The sequence below is a fragment of the Porites lutea genome, chromosome 6, assembly GCF_958299795.1.
Source record: "Porites lutea chromosome 6, jaPorLute2.1, whole genome shotgun sequence".
In the NCBI taxonomy this organism is placed as follows: domain Eukaryota; kingdom Metazoa; phylum Cnidaria; class Anthozoa; order Scleractinia; family Poritidae; genus Porites; species Porites lutea.
The window spans coordinates 21,648,123-21,663,122 of NC_133206.1; the positions used below are offsets into that span (position 1 = coordinate 21,648,123).

The window sequence follows — 15,000 nt, forward strand, 5'->3', positions numbered from 1 at the left end:
GAATTGCAATAAGGCCAGACTGCCTTATAAAACTTGGGTAGAAGTTCCATATATGCTATTGATCTTTCACCTTTTGGAAAGGGAATATAGCCCAGTGATTTCTTTTTCCATGGTTCTCCAAGGGCTTTGTCGGTCCAAGATAAAAAACTTTGGCTAGCTTTGGGTTTATCCCCGACTGCAGTGTTATAAATTACTTTTCCCCTGCTTTTCCTTTGCCTTTCGAACTGCTAATGCAACTTTCTTCCTCTGCCTAAGTAGGGGAATCTCTGTTGAAAATTCTACTGAGAGCACATCTTCAGTGATTGTTTCAATAACTACTTCTAGATTATCATAACCCTTGTTGATAAATGCATTAAAATAACTTGAAATGTCATTTTCTTGAAACCAGTCGTACATGCTCATCGTCAATGGAGGAAGCCTAAAATGGGAGTACTATGAACAATACCATGGCCTTGACGAAGAAGATTTAAAGAGAATGTCAGCAAAAGAGCTAGAAGATTTAGAGAATGACCAAATGAAGAAAAATGCATGGCGAGTTGCAGAAGAAGTGTGATTGAGGATAGATGGTGAGCCTGCACCAAACGGTTTTCTTGGTGCAATTGTTTGAGAAAAGCCTGGTGAAGAATCTTTTTAGAATAAGGAATATCTATCTAAGTATAACAACAAAGTCAAAGCGACATGTAATACCTGGACATGCCTATTTTAATAGAGTTGAATCCTTTTTTGAGTCACATTACGAAAGGGGAGAGCTCTATTTTGAGTTTCTAAAAGGAGATTGTTCAAGAAAGGGAGAACTGTGTGAGACATGTAAGGAAAATGGGTGGATAGGTCCCGACTCACTGAAGCGCACACCACGTCCTTACCCAGATGTCACACAACTCCCTTCCCTATCACTACCTCTCAGTAGGTAATATCCCTGTTCATAACAGAGCACCAGATGATTTCCAACCCCGTGCGCAGTTACGCAAGCTTTTCGTCGAGGGGAACATTAAATGTGGCGATAATGACAAAATTGAAGCATTTTCTAAAAAATACATTGTCAGCCCTGATCTGGTGAAAGAATATCTTGAGCACCTTACGAATATTGAAGTGAGAAAAAATATGCGCCAAGACGAAAAGCGTCAGGCAAAGAAAGATGAAGAAACAAAAGGTTACGGTGACTATAACTGGGAGGAACTCTACAAATCGGGAAACCTAAAAAAGCTGAAGGTTGCTGAGCTCAATAAATATATTTTTCGCCACAACTTATCAAGGAGAAAAATGTCCAAATCAGAAAAACTTAACCTTCTCTCAGCTCACATCAGCAAAGGTTTATGTGAAAGGATCTTGACATTGAGTGCTGTTGAAACTGCACTAGCAACGGAAGACTCGGACACCCAGTCAGAAGATGATGATGTCAGTGTCAGCGAGGACTCAGGAAGTGAAGATGAACTACTACTGGAATTTGGGGATGCAAGCAACTCAGACGAAAATGATTCAAAGGACAGCAAGAGGAAGATGAGTTGCCTGAAGGGGCCAGGGTAAACCGTCATGGCAGAAAAGTAGGCAATTCACGGTTGCGTTTTTCTAGCTAACAGGTGTGTCTGTGTGAAGGACCACGGCATCGTTGCACAATCCAGCCACAAACCATGTTTGTCAGGAGGAAGGGGTGGGTCACTATAAATTTTACTGCTTCCTGGGGAGGGTCACATTTTTCAACAAAAAATATAAAGGGAGGGCTGGGAGATTTTACATTCATGCTCAAAGGGATTCCTCCGGCCCACCCCCCCTTCTAAAAAATGAATGCTCCCTTAGTATTAGAAATATGGTCTTTCACTGTATATTAACTCAGGAAAAAGGCGATCATTATTACATCCAAACACGGCACAAGGATCTTTTCAGGGGCATCCAACGCCAATTTTCGGAAAATATCTGTTCAGAAGACGATTTGAGATCTAGAATTTTCAGAACATTTGTTGTAAAATTTCTTGCTTGCCTGCCTCTCCTAGGATTTTCAAACATCTATAAAATGGTATAATTGCCCATTTTTAACGGATTTTTACCCTAAAAAGGTCACCTAGAATTTTCGGGAGCCTTTTTTCTGGCTGAAATTTTCGAAAAGGTAAGTTTTGATCCCTATAATTTTTGGATCATTAGACTTTCAGCTAGGAAATCCAAACAGATGAAAAATTTTTAGGGGATAAGAATATGCTAATAACTACAGTTGAAATACTAAAATACGTTTAACAATGCTTTGTTTAAGTTTGAACTATATTCTCGTTGGGTGCCCTCGATTTATAACGAGCTGATTGACAGTATCAGACAGTATGGTGGGTGAAATACACTCACTGTTCAGTGTACGGAGTCTAGTGATTCAAGTCCATTTTAAAAGCGGCTTAACAGCTTCAATTGTATTTTCTTTCTGTCTAGATCAAACATAATGGAACAAGCGGCAGATGGCGAAAGGCCAGGTATAGACAAACGATTTGATTTTTTTGTTGGATGCTGTGATTATTTTTTATATTTGCCAGACTTGAACAAAACATCAGAATATATATATATTTTTAACTACAAGTTATAAAAAAATTGGTTAGATTGGGGAGTGATGAACACCATTACAAAATTTCAGATAGGAAAGGTACACCAGTTAATGAATGGACTTCTACCATTTGGAAAAAATAATTAACCTTTCTCCATGAGTCATCAAAAAAATTGACAGTCTATTTTTATTCAACTTAAAAAAATATGAGAGCTGTTGAGATATAGTCAACTTCCACTGTACAATAATATAACCGCATGCCAGAATGTTGCTTGCCGTTCTCCACCATAGCCCACCCTACTTTATTCTAAGTAAGTACCTTCAGAGGGACAAAGAAGAGCACTGCCCATAATAGCATCTGATAAGTCTCAGTTTTGGTCTCCAAAATTAAAGGTGAGGCATAATGATTAGTGCTCTTCAGTCTGCCTGTTATATACTGTGAATCCTCTATTACACCCCCCTCTCAAATAAGCCCCCTCCCTCTAATAAGCTCCCCCCCCTTTTCAGGGAAAGAAAGTTAATAAGCCCCCCTCCCCTCCCCTAATTATTCTTCACTAATAAATAATAGACTGTATTAATCAATCAAGACTGTAAAACTTTGTGTGGACTGATCCCGGATGGTTTATTTACCAACTGTAAGTTCGATTTTGATCACCCTGATCTCTGGCTGCATGACCTAAAACCTCTTGTACTTGAGCTTTTCCACTTTGTATTCTAGTTCTTCATGGAGAACTGATACCATCATGGTTTCAAAATTAAATAAGCACCTCTCTCAAATAAGTCCCCCCATCTCTAGTAAGCCCCCTCAAATCGGGTTGAAACAAATAAGCCCTCTCCCCCTGGGGGGGGGGGGGGGGGGGGGTGTCTAAATAGAGGATTAATGGTGAACCCCAATGAAATACCAGGTGAGCTTTCACGCAAAAACATGATATCTTTACACATGAAAATGACGTGTTATTTTCACATATCACCATTGCTATGGCTACATAATATATTGTGCCTTTCACAGCAAAAAAAATATTGAAGTGAAATGGTTTGGTATTTCACATGGCCATGCAATATCCTCTATTTTTTTAATGAACTAGACTAGCTATTGACTGTTATCTATCTATATCTTTTTCAGAACCCATTGATGCCGATGGGGACTGGCTTGATCAAGCCATAGCGCTAGGCAGGGAAGAAGATAGGCAGGAAGAATAAAGAAGAAGAAGAAGAAGAAGAAGAAGGAGAAGAAGAAGAAGAAGAAGAAAGGAGGAGGAGGGAAGAAGAGAGAAGACGAAGAGAAGATGAAGAGAGAGAGAGGGAAGAAGAGTGGAGAGGAAATGGAAGGAGAGAACGAGAAGGAGGAAGAAGATATGTATGCGTGGGCAGGCAAAGGGCAACTGAGAGAAGGAGCCAGAGAGATGATGAAAGGGGTAAGAGAGAAATAAAATTAATGATGTAGATTATAGACTGTGGTTAATGATGGTTAACTCCATTCTTATCAAATAATGTAAATGCATTCCATCTATTGTGTCAGAAAAACTATTAATGATCAACAAACTATCAGAAACTATAATAGGACTAATGGTCTGTTTCAAATGTGGAAGTCACAGAAACTCTACCATGCATCAAGAGAGAACACTATGCAGGACCATGGAAGTAGTGTCTGGATCTGCAGTTCAGGGTGGACGATCTAGTCAGCATATTTCATATTTCTATCCTAGCATTTAACTACAGCCAGCTGCCGATAATTGAAACTTTCTAGGGTTACAAAAATGTTCATTTCTGTCTAATCTCCATAAATGCCTTTTTTTTCCTTACCAAAAACATCTCTTGTTCATTTATCTTTGTTTTTTCTTTTTTTCAGTCAGATGTCACAATTGCAGGAAGCTTGGGCACAAACATGCCCAGTGCCCTGGAAAAACCGAACCAGGGGAACCTAAGAAAATTATTAATTATTTTTATTTTAATGGAACTCTGAATAATGCAAAATTTCAATAAATTAATGAAATTTTGCATTATGAAGATGGTTACTACTGTATTTCCTTGAGTACTCTGCCCAAAGACTCAAAATCAAATGCAAAAATGTCAAGATTAATAAACAATCTTGGGTTGAATTAACAGCATAATGTTTTAATAACATGGTGGCAGATAGTCTGGATGGTAGAGTGTTTCACGGAAATATGGTCATAACCTTTTAGAATAGACCTTTTGATCTTTTATCAAATTATCGTAACAAATTTTAAAAAAAATAAATAAACAAACATTCCAAAATTTTGGACTTAAAAAGGTTACACTTTTGATTTCCAGCTGACTGCATGGTATTGACTTTTTCAGTATGATTTATATTAAACTTAGGGTGCTTTCCATTTGTCAGAGCTGACTGGCTAGCCCATTCCCAACATATCTTAATCAAAACTAACCATCCAGATCTGTCAAATCCTAAATATTATGCACAAAGGAGATAGTTTTTCAGCAAAATCTCATAGAAAGATTTCTCATGGAATCTCATGAAATCTCATGAAATCTCATTGAAAGCGCCCTTAAATTATATTGTTTCGTTTAGTGCAATGTTGCTAAGAAAGATTCAGCTAAGCTCATTTTTGAGTCAACAATTTGTCAGATTGGTTGATCCAAAAATGAGTTTTTACAAATCTTTCTCAGCAACATAATTGCAAAAAAAGATAAAGATAAAATAAAATTTTGGACTTAAAAAGGTTATACTTTTGATTTCTAGCTGACTGCATGGTATTGACTTTTCAGTATGATTTATATTAAACTTAGGGCACTTTCCCTTTGTCAGTAATGAGAATGTCACTTTTAATCAAAACTAACCATCCAGATCAGTCAAATCCTAAATATTATGCACAAAGGAGATGGTTTTTCAGCAAAATCTCAAGCAAGACCTCTAACACCACTTTTCCCATGATGAAACGTATTTTTGTAAATAAAGTGGTCATCATGTCCTTGGAGTTACAACTATTCTAATCGATTTCGCTTTGTTGATGTAACCATAGATTCTGCAGAAATTGTTTTACCTGAGAAACCCTTTTAAAGGATTGGTTGCAAACGTTCATTGTTTTATTCAGAGCCTTGTGCAAAAAGAAGCCTGTCTCAAATTGCTGAAGTTAATAATGCCAATGGGCATGTAGCACCTGCTCGGAAGAGAACTCGCCAATGCCTAATCGTGACGCCAAACAATACTAAAACAATTGGAAGAATGACTTGTCATTGTTTCCTGCGACCAATTAGGAGAGACTTAACGAGCAGCTTCTACACTGCCCATGCCAATGCGTGCTTTGTTCATTGTTTAAGTGCATTTATCTCCTCTAGCCATTTTGCAGGCACTGCTTTCAAATCATCACGGGCAACTACCTACCACGTATACGTTAAAAGAAGTGGACACATGATGGAGCCCTGTGGGAGACGAAACCAAAGTTCAAAGATTTCGAAATACGATCGGAGCCCCAACTCTGGCCCCGCGGACACCCCGATAATATGGACAGCAGCTAAATCCCAGGCAAAAATATATTACAAGACCCAGTTGTTGAAAAGCTGATTAGCGCTAACCCATGGATAAATTTTAACCCAGGTCTCAGTTCTTTAAAGGCCGATTAACGTTAACCCGGACCCGGTTTTCTCTCTCTTTTGTTTAAAAGCATTTTCTTGGATAATTTTCCCTTTACTTTTAGAGCATCCAGTCATCAATTCTGGCATATTTCGCACTAACCCTGGGTTATCTTAACCCCGCTTTGAACAACCCGGCCAGACATTTGTCTGAAATAAACTCCCGCCATTAGGGACATCTCGCTAATGGAGGTCCCTACAGCGTCCGCTATCAAGGAAGATGACTATAAATCAGAGACTACTCAATCAAAAACTTCCCACAGGCAAGAGGCAAACAGCTGTTACTTGCAAGGGTGACAGGAAACAGCCGCCCTGTTATCGCTCCCCGCCACTAACAAGGTTCTGCAAGCGATCGTGCCCATAAAGAAACATCCCCAGCGGCAGAGTGCTCATTAGATCAGAGGCTGCTGATAACAAGACGCACTGCCGTACCTCACCTCCCTGTGCATAAGACCTGTACACTCTGTCAGTGAGATTACAAGACACAGGTAAGAAGAGGAAAGGGTTCGAGAGTTTTTTTGGGAAAAAAAACTTAAGACCTTACGTAATAAGTACGTTCACAAAATGAAGTAAACGTTTTCTGTGCGTCAGCTTTGGAACAGAAGTTCTTTTGCTCGCGCGCGGTAAATGCCTATTATGACGCCATTTCAAAGAACAGAGTTGGATCTTTCAGTATGCAGATCATTCGTTGAATGCTACGTACAGATCAGCAACGAAGGCCGGTCCAGTTATAGGGCCCTTCGTTTTTTCCTTTTATATGTTTCAAAGCGTTTTTCAGTATTTTAAAGGAAAATGTAGTGGAAAAAGGTAAGAAAGTATCTTCTCGCTTTTCTTTTGAAGACAAAGAATCCTTTTTTCGCGATTAGAGTTAAAAGCAGTTTCAAGGCCAACTGAGACGAGGCGCCTGTTGATCAGTTTCAATAAAAGGATAATGTAACGAGGACAAGCTACTAAAACGTTTAAACAGAAGAAGGAGAACTATTCCTGAAGCAGTATTTAGAAACTTGTATTTTGGGTCAAAAAGATCGTGGAACTTTCGGTAATTTTTTACTTTTTGGTATTTACTGTAAGTTGTCGGTTTTCGAAAACAAAAAAAAAATCGTCCATGGTAACCGTTTGTAATAATCTTGGTGCTGACCTAAAGGAACGCAGTGTTTGTGAGAGCCTGCCTTCACTTTGGTCAGCAGCTGAGACGCAGACTCGTTCCCAGTCGTCGGAAGATCGCGCTCCGTTCCAAAGCTCCTCGTTTTATTTGGATAGCGCAAACTGACCTGGAGACGGGGCTAGCTGGGGCGTGAAACAGGAGTGCGCGCGCGTGCTGCCTCACGCAAGCAAATAACTGATAACCGAATTAAATTTTACAGGGTTTTTACTTTGTCAGTCAGATTACAAGACATTTCTAGTGCATCAAATTTTGTATTCGAAACTTAAAGCTATTTTAGATGAAATATGTTTTGTAGCTAATTGTGTTGTGTCTATTTTTATCATCAGAGAAGTTGCAACGGGTGAAATTAAAATTCCAGAATTAACGGAAAAAGCGCCAGTGAAAATAGAACAGGAAAGTCAAAAAGTAAGCTTATGTTTACTGCATGTTAGGAACAACCCACTTTAAGTTATTCTTGCAAACAAGTTTTTGTGCCATTCATTAACTCCCTTATTGGATTATTGACTGTGTGTGGGCCTGTCTGCAATAAGGCTTAGAAACACTGATTTTTTTCTTTAATATTTATGAGGTTTTTGGAACTTGACGGTCCATGTAAACAAATAAAACGCCAGAAAGTAAATAAAATAATTATTAAAGCAGTCGATGTCAGTTATAAATCTGTTCTCTCCCATTTTGAAGTTTCATTTACAAAACTACCGTCACTTTCAAGTTATATATAGCAAAACGCCAAGTCCTGTTCAACACTCATTTCATAGTCTGATTTAGAACTTATTTCATTCATCTTGATTGACCAGTGCCCCGTTAAACGTAGAAGATCAGAAGAGCAGTTAGACAAGATTAAGACAAAGAAACAAAGAAAGTCGATCTCACTGTATAAACTTAAAGCCATCAAGATGATTGGTGAGGGAGCGTTTGGGAAGGTGAGAGACTGTTATAAGGATCAAACAATAATCACAAACGATTCGTAATATTAATTTTCACAAAATTTAGAGTAATTTTCGGCGGATCACCGCACTACAGCGGCCAGTATCTCGTGGTCAAAAACTAGCGATTTATCAATTAGTTGATTAATTAATTAAATAAGTAATTATCTATTTATTAATTTCAAAACTCCATTAAAGAAGTTGAAAGGCTTTGTTTTCTTTCGTTTTTGCTAAGTGTACTCTCTTTTAATTACCAAATAAGCGATCAAAGATGAATATGATATACACACTCAAGAGTGTAATTCCTTATTTCTCCAACAAGTGGATAATATGTGGGGCTATTTTTCGAGTAAGACAGTAACTTGAAGTTCTTTGGAAACGCACTGGGTTTGAACTAAAAAAGACCGGTAATACCGCGCCTATCAACCACTACATCTAAAGTTTGTTCAATTCCAAAATATCTGTCAATTTTTTTATAGGTTCGTCTTTGTGAGGACCGTCGCACCAAGAGGCCATACGCGGTAAAGCAGATAATTGAACCTGACCCAAGCAGTGTGGAAGAGAAAGTATTGAGCCTAGCCTCGTCCAGTCCTTTCATAACAAGACTTTGTGAAGAAGTTGAGAACCCGGTATGATACTTTTAAAAATTGCACAAACATTTTTCCTCCTTCTTACCCCGCTATAAACGCCGACTCCCGCCTGTCCGCACATGTGGAAAAAAGGGCCGGCCAATTACATTAATATTTTAAAGCATACCGACATCTTGACGAACTTGCAGGAAAACAGGGGACTACAAACCTTCCGGAAGATTGTGAATTATAATACCTGTGCTATAAGGCTTGAGTGAGGCGTTTGTGGGCGAGCGTTTAACACCTCAAATTCTGGATTTGAAGGTCCGAGGTTCAAGCCTCGCCAGTCGCGTTGTTTCCCAAGACAAGAAACTTAACCCCATTTTGTTTCTTTTCACCCAGGTGTATAAGTGGGTACCGGCGACATACTGCTTGGGGGTAACCCTGCGATGGACTAGCATCCCATCTAGGGGGGAGTGGCAATACTCCTAGGCTTGCTTCATGCTACGGAAACCGGTATAAGCTCCGACCGTGAAGGGGGGAGCGGGGGAGGGACAAAAATTGTCAGCCGTAAATCACATGACTGTAAAAAGTAGGTGATCGTTTGCTAGATCATTGTCTATCATGACAGGGCTCAGCGTTCTGCACGGTCCTTGTATGGGTGAAGAAAGTTAAATTTATAATTATGCGGCTATTTATCCCTTTTCCTCGAAGATTACGGTTGCATCTCTTTTGGCTCAGTTTACTTAAAAATCAATGCCTTTAATATTTGTGTAAATTTTTATTTATCGTATGACAGGGACTTGAAACCTGAAAACATTTTGCTGGCCAAAAATGGGCACATCAAAATCAGTGATTTCGGATTGTCCGCTATCATCGACCCAGTTACACAGGAAAAGATTAACAACGCAGAAATTATCGGGACACCTCTTTACATGGCTCCTGAGGTAAACCATGGAACTGTAGCTTTAGTTAAGGGGGACGAGTATGGTTAAAAGCATTATTTAGGGTTGAAGGTGTTTAAAATTTTGGGAAAATGGGAAAATATTGGATTTGGGGGTTGTTAAAAGTTAAAATATGAAGTGAATAATTAGTAGACAATTACCAGAGTCCACCGCCACAATAAGGTGCCTCTGATCCCATTAGAGGACTAACTGGTTCACCTACTCTACCCTAATCAACATCATCTCCCAAAAAAACAAACCGTAATGCCCCCTTAAGCCCTGTGAGCCAAGTGTCTAAATCAGTTTCTCGTGTAGCTTCTTGGTCAATAACATCCAAAATATCCCTGGGAATATCCTGCTTTTTACTTACTGAATCAGTGCTGATAATTAACGCTAAAACAAATCTTTATACAGGCTACTAAATACGGTGTTTTCTTGTACGGGACCAGATATGTTACTGGATAAATTTGGTTTCAGGTTAATTTTGATTTCAGCTAGCTTGGTTAAATATCAATTTTCTTTGTATCCCGCCCTAATTCATGAATAATTAGGGACATGAAACAAAGCAAATAGAGAACCAACCTACGTTAAATAATTTTAACCTGAATATAATTTTGACCTGTAACATATATATACTTAATGTTAGATACACTGGAAGAAGGAAGAACAGTTCAGTTTCCACAAAGCTAACAATACACGACATGATCTACTCATTAAAAAATCACAAACCTCGTAGTAAGATCTTTTGCTAAGGAGAACCTCGGATTTTTTTCATGGAATAACATCTTATCGTGCTGATGTTAGCTTAGTGAAAGGTGTCATTTGTTGCAGATTATTTTACAGGACCCATACGACGCATGTGTGGATTGGTGGGCTCTTGGAGTCATGGTGTTTACAATTCTGACTGGAATGGTTTGTATTTCAAATGTTATTTCAGTAATTTTCAGGTTCTTAACACGATAAAGGAGAAACTGAACATAGACGATGATGATGGTAACCTACTTAGTTAACAATGTTATCCTTTGTGTTTACATTTTAGATGCCGTTTGATGCTGAATCGGAGGATGAGTTATTTGATTTGATCGTATATGACTACCCACAGAAACCGGACAAAGTAACAATGTCTGAGCTGTCCATTGACGCCACTGAATTATTCCTACACGTAAGTGTCAAATACATAAATCATACATGAAAGGTTATATTCCCTTATTATTTTACATGTACCAAAATTATTTATTGCCAGTCGATAACAATAGAGGCAATGCTTAGTGAAAAAATCCAAAGGTTGACTCCCTTCCCCCGGGGTAATGTTCGAATGAGTGAAGAACAAATATGAATAGACTAAAACTAGGTCAACGTTAACTTCTGTTGCGAAGTTACATAAAAACGTAAGATTTCAATAAACAAAGATCTCTGAGTTGAGAGTAAATACCGATATTAAAAGACATATCACCTTTTTTTGGATATTTTCAGTTACTAGAGAAATATCCACAAGACCGTCTCGGGTATAAAGGAGGCGATTACCCCTGCATCAGAGATCATGCTTTCTTTCACGGCTTTGACTGGAACAGACTGGAGGCATTGGAACTCGACCGCCCACCTTGAAAAATAAGGTTTGTTTTCTCAAAATCCTTACACATGGGGAAGTTAACAGAATGTTTAAAATAGCTCGGGTTTTATCCCTCGGATTTCCGCGCTTTTTCCTTCCGATCCCGGACAATGCAGGAAGTGGTGTTGATTTGTCTCAAAAACTCGTCGTCACTAGGTGTTAAGCTCTTTATTTCACAGGGGCACATAACGAAGGTTTCCTCCTACATACATTAGAAGCACTTTTTAGGCTATCCAGGGTACTTTTAGATATCTAGAAATGCATTCAAAGCGGCTCTATCAAATTTGAATCTCTTTGGTGATCCTAGGGGAAATTGAATCTTTTTCGAAATTACAAGGCCTTCGGATTTAGTAACCAAATATCTTAGATGAAATTTACCGTATCACGATAATTTTTCTGATCCCTCTCTTCATCACATTTTTTAATCCGAAAATTTTCGGTTTCCTTTTTCTAGGAAAAAATAGCCTAAGCTGACCGGCAGTGAAATGAGAAAAATTAAATTTAGGGAATTTATTAATTAGTTGAGCTTTGGAAATTGTACTTGATTAGAACGGTCATCTAGAAATGTTTATCCGTCCTTAAGTAAGAGAAAATTCTTGGAAATATTTGCGTCTCCAAGCAGATAATTTACGGAAAACACTGCGTCGTTGGGTGCCCCTAATTTCACCCGTATTTGGCTCTTCTCGAATTTAATTGATATTTCCCAAAAGCCTTTAAAATCTTCTCAGTGTCGTTTATTTGTTGTGCAGTAAAACCCGTATAAAGCAGGTACCATCTCCTGCTTGATATTTCCCACTATACTGTTGTAATCAGCTAGGGGTTTTTAAAACTGACTCTTGTTGTTTTTCTTAAAGGTCTGGAATCATGATCAGTATTGGAAAGAATGCATTTTTACATGATGATCAGTGTTATGTGTTGTTCTGAAAGAGAACGATCGATGTTTGTAAAATAAAGGCTTTTCACTTTGTGTCCGAACAGAAGGTCGTTTGTTTCTTTTTCATCTCACTTCCCAAGCGTTGTTCCCTAAATGATTCCCAACCTTAGTTATGTATTAAAAAGCTTTATAACCAGTTGATGCAAAAAGCACTTTGATTAGACTGCTATAGCTTGTTTCGAAGCGTTTTTCCTTTTCGATTATATTAAAGCCCCCTTGCGTATAAGCCCCTCCGTTTATAAGTAATCTTAAAAGATTTCTCCTAAAACACCCTAAAAGCGACAGTTTCGGTGTGTTCTTCGATTTTACTAGCGAACAGCGTTTAGACACTTGACGAAGTAAGCTATGTCAGGTAACAAAACCGCAATTTGAATATGACGAAATTGTGCCCCCGATCTTGAAATCTTGCTGGCAAGAGCTTGAACTTTTCTAAATCTAACCGGCAAGATCCTGAATTTTCAAAATCCTTCCGGCAAGACCTTAAATTTGAAAGTACCGCCTGGAAATCGTGCCGGAAAGATCTTGAAATTTTCCAAAAATTGCTGACCAGATCTAAAACCCAGACGATCGATTCTGGACGATGGATCAAGTTTTGCGATCATGTTAAGTGGCACCTCAGCAGCGGGCATTGCTCTTCGTAAGACATCTCCCTTTACTTTGCACGGTTGCCTTGGCTGTTTTTCCAAAGCTTTTCGTCACAACAGTGTGTTTTTAACATTTTCCTCACATTATTTTTTCGTATGGTATTAGTATTCTTTTCTTTTCAACGTTTTTCGTGCGCGAGTTTGTTTGTACAGTGTTTGGTGTTGTCTTTTAAGAAAATATACCATTCTTTTATTAAAAGAAAATATACCATACTTAGAACGAGAACAGAAGATTTTACAATCATGGGCGAAAGTCTTAAGACAGTTGTACAGTTCTAACCCTTTTAATTTCAACACACGTCAAAAAAAACATTAGCCCAAGACTAACAATGCACCTTCTCAGTTCCTCCTCCAGCCCTCGGACAGTAGTGAAACCATTACTGACCCACAATTTCTTTGATCGTTCAACATTGAATTGGGTCAGCACTGCTTTTCCGAACGTTACTTGTGGATCACATAGAAGTACTGAAATGCTTTTACTGTCTCAAGGACATTTGTCCCGGATTGTAGATACCGTAAAATCCCGAAAATAAGCCCCGGGGCTTATATTTTTCAAAGGCCCTTTTTAAGGGGCTTATTTTTGGGGGGGCTTATATTCGGAGGGGCTTATCTATGGAGGGAAATTTCCGTTTCAAAATCAATTGAGCTAGCCTTACAGTTGGAAGTAAATTTACCTTTTTTGCTTTGTTTTTCTTTTAATTTGAGGGCAATTTTCCAAGTAGAAGCCTCCAGGGGCTTATATTTGGAGGGGCGATTTAACGGAGGGTTTTTTGCGTTACCGCTTAAGGGGGCTTATATTTGGAGGGGCTTATACATGGAGGGGCTTTTTTTCGGAATTTTACGGTATGTCTTTCGTAATTCTGAACTCTCAACGCAAAAGGGGATAACATGGTTGACTACAAATGGAAGGGCTGCAAGAGGAAGCCCGACAAGTACATACATTAACACACTGCTGAATTTTAGAGGATATAGGAAGGTTGTATGAACGTTTTTGCTTTGCTAACATTAGCCTACTGCTTTTTTGCCGTTCTCGTTGCCGTTGCCGTCGTCGTTGCTTAAGCTCCCTAATAATTGATAGCGTTCGTTTTGTGAACCAAAAATCCCGGAGGGTACTTCCTTACATTTGCCTTATAGGTATTGGTCTAGGGTAAGGATTTGGAAAGTCGACGGCACATCCCCACCACAGATTGCTAGGAATACCGCCCCACCCCCTCCCCAGAGAAAATTATTATATGAACTAGTCCCGCCACAGGCAGTCCAGTTTATAATTTGGCACTACTTGACACTACCCCGACCTTTATTCAGGAGACAAAAAAAAGACTGCGAGGGAGACTTCTTGCAGATAGACATTGATAACAAAGACTCCAGCTAATCATGACATACTGTGGTCAGACGGGTTTTGGGGCGTGAGCAAGCGCGAGACACGCGAGAAGAGAGGAGGGAAAAGACAAGAAAAAAAATTAATAATACCTGTTGTGTAGGCTGGGTTTAAGGCGAGGTCTGCTTGGTTGGGCCGTCTTTTCTAAGGTTTTCCAGCTATCACAAAAAGACGCGAAAAAGGAGGAAGCATTTTCCGCAGGGCCCACCCCCTCACCCCTCCCCACCCCCCACCCCCCAGCCCATAACCTCTCTGCATTTCCCGACTCGACCAAGTTGCCCGCAACATTTGGCGACCGCGTGTTTATTTCGGCTACTGGGAACAAACATAAAATTCAAAGATGGCGCGACGCAGATCCTTTCCCCGATGTTTTTGTATTTTCCGACTTCAAGGTTTGTAGCCATTATTTGTATGCTTTAACAGGAAATAATTTAATTCAAGAGTCTTTTGTTACCATTTTTGTTTCTTTTCTTACTGACGTTTTGATAGGAAGTTGTTTTTTACCCCAACAATATTCACTGGCACGTATTAATGTGCTTGCCGGTGTACTTGTTACACTTGCGCTGCATTATAGCATATTGTTTAACCCAACGGTAGTCCAAAGATTATATTTATATGATATATTTTCGAGGCCCCCAGTAGCATTAAACTGTCCTAATTTGACAATATTGGTCTTAACAGAAATGTTTTCTTAAGGGGTCAAAAGG

The 15,000-nt window shown here is 39.0% G+C and overlaps 1 protein-coding gene and 1 long non-coding RNA gene across 2 annotated transcripts in view; both read left to right on the forward strand.

Annotated features, from left to right (window-relative positions):
• The window catches only part of LOC140941592 (uncharacterized), a 9,516-nt gene extending 5,786 nt beyond the window's left edge, over window positions 1-3,730 (forward strand). The window contains exons 2-3 of the long non-coding RNA XR_012166484.1: window positions 2,410-2,450; window positions 3,642-3,730. This is a non-coding gene — a long non-coding RNA (uncharacterized lncRNA). The remainder of the gene's footprint in view (window positions 1-2,409; window positions 2,451-3,641) is intronic.
• Window positions 3,731-6,884: 3,154 nt separating this feature from the next.
• LOC140942016 (protein kinase C alpha type-like) overlaps window positions 6,885-15,000 on the forward strand; it is a 22,747-nt gene continuing 14,631 nt past the window's right edge. The window contains exons 1-4 of the mRNA XM_073391010.1: window positions 6,885-6,934; window positions 7,619-7,697; window positions 8,087-8,212; window positions 8,695-8,844. Coding sequence (XP_073247111.1) covers window positions 6,885-6,934; window positions 7,619-7,697; window positions 8,087-8,212; window positions 8,695-8,844 — 405 coding nt within the window. The remainder of the gene's footprint in view (window positions 6,935-7,618; window positions 7,698-8,086; window positions 8,213-8,694; window positions 8,845-15,000) is intronic.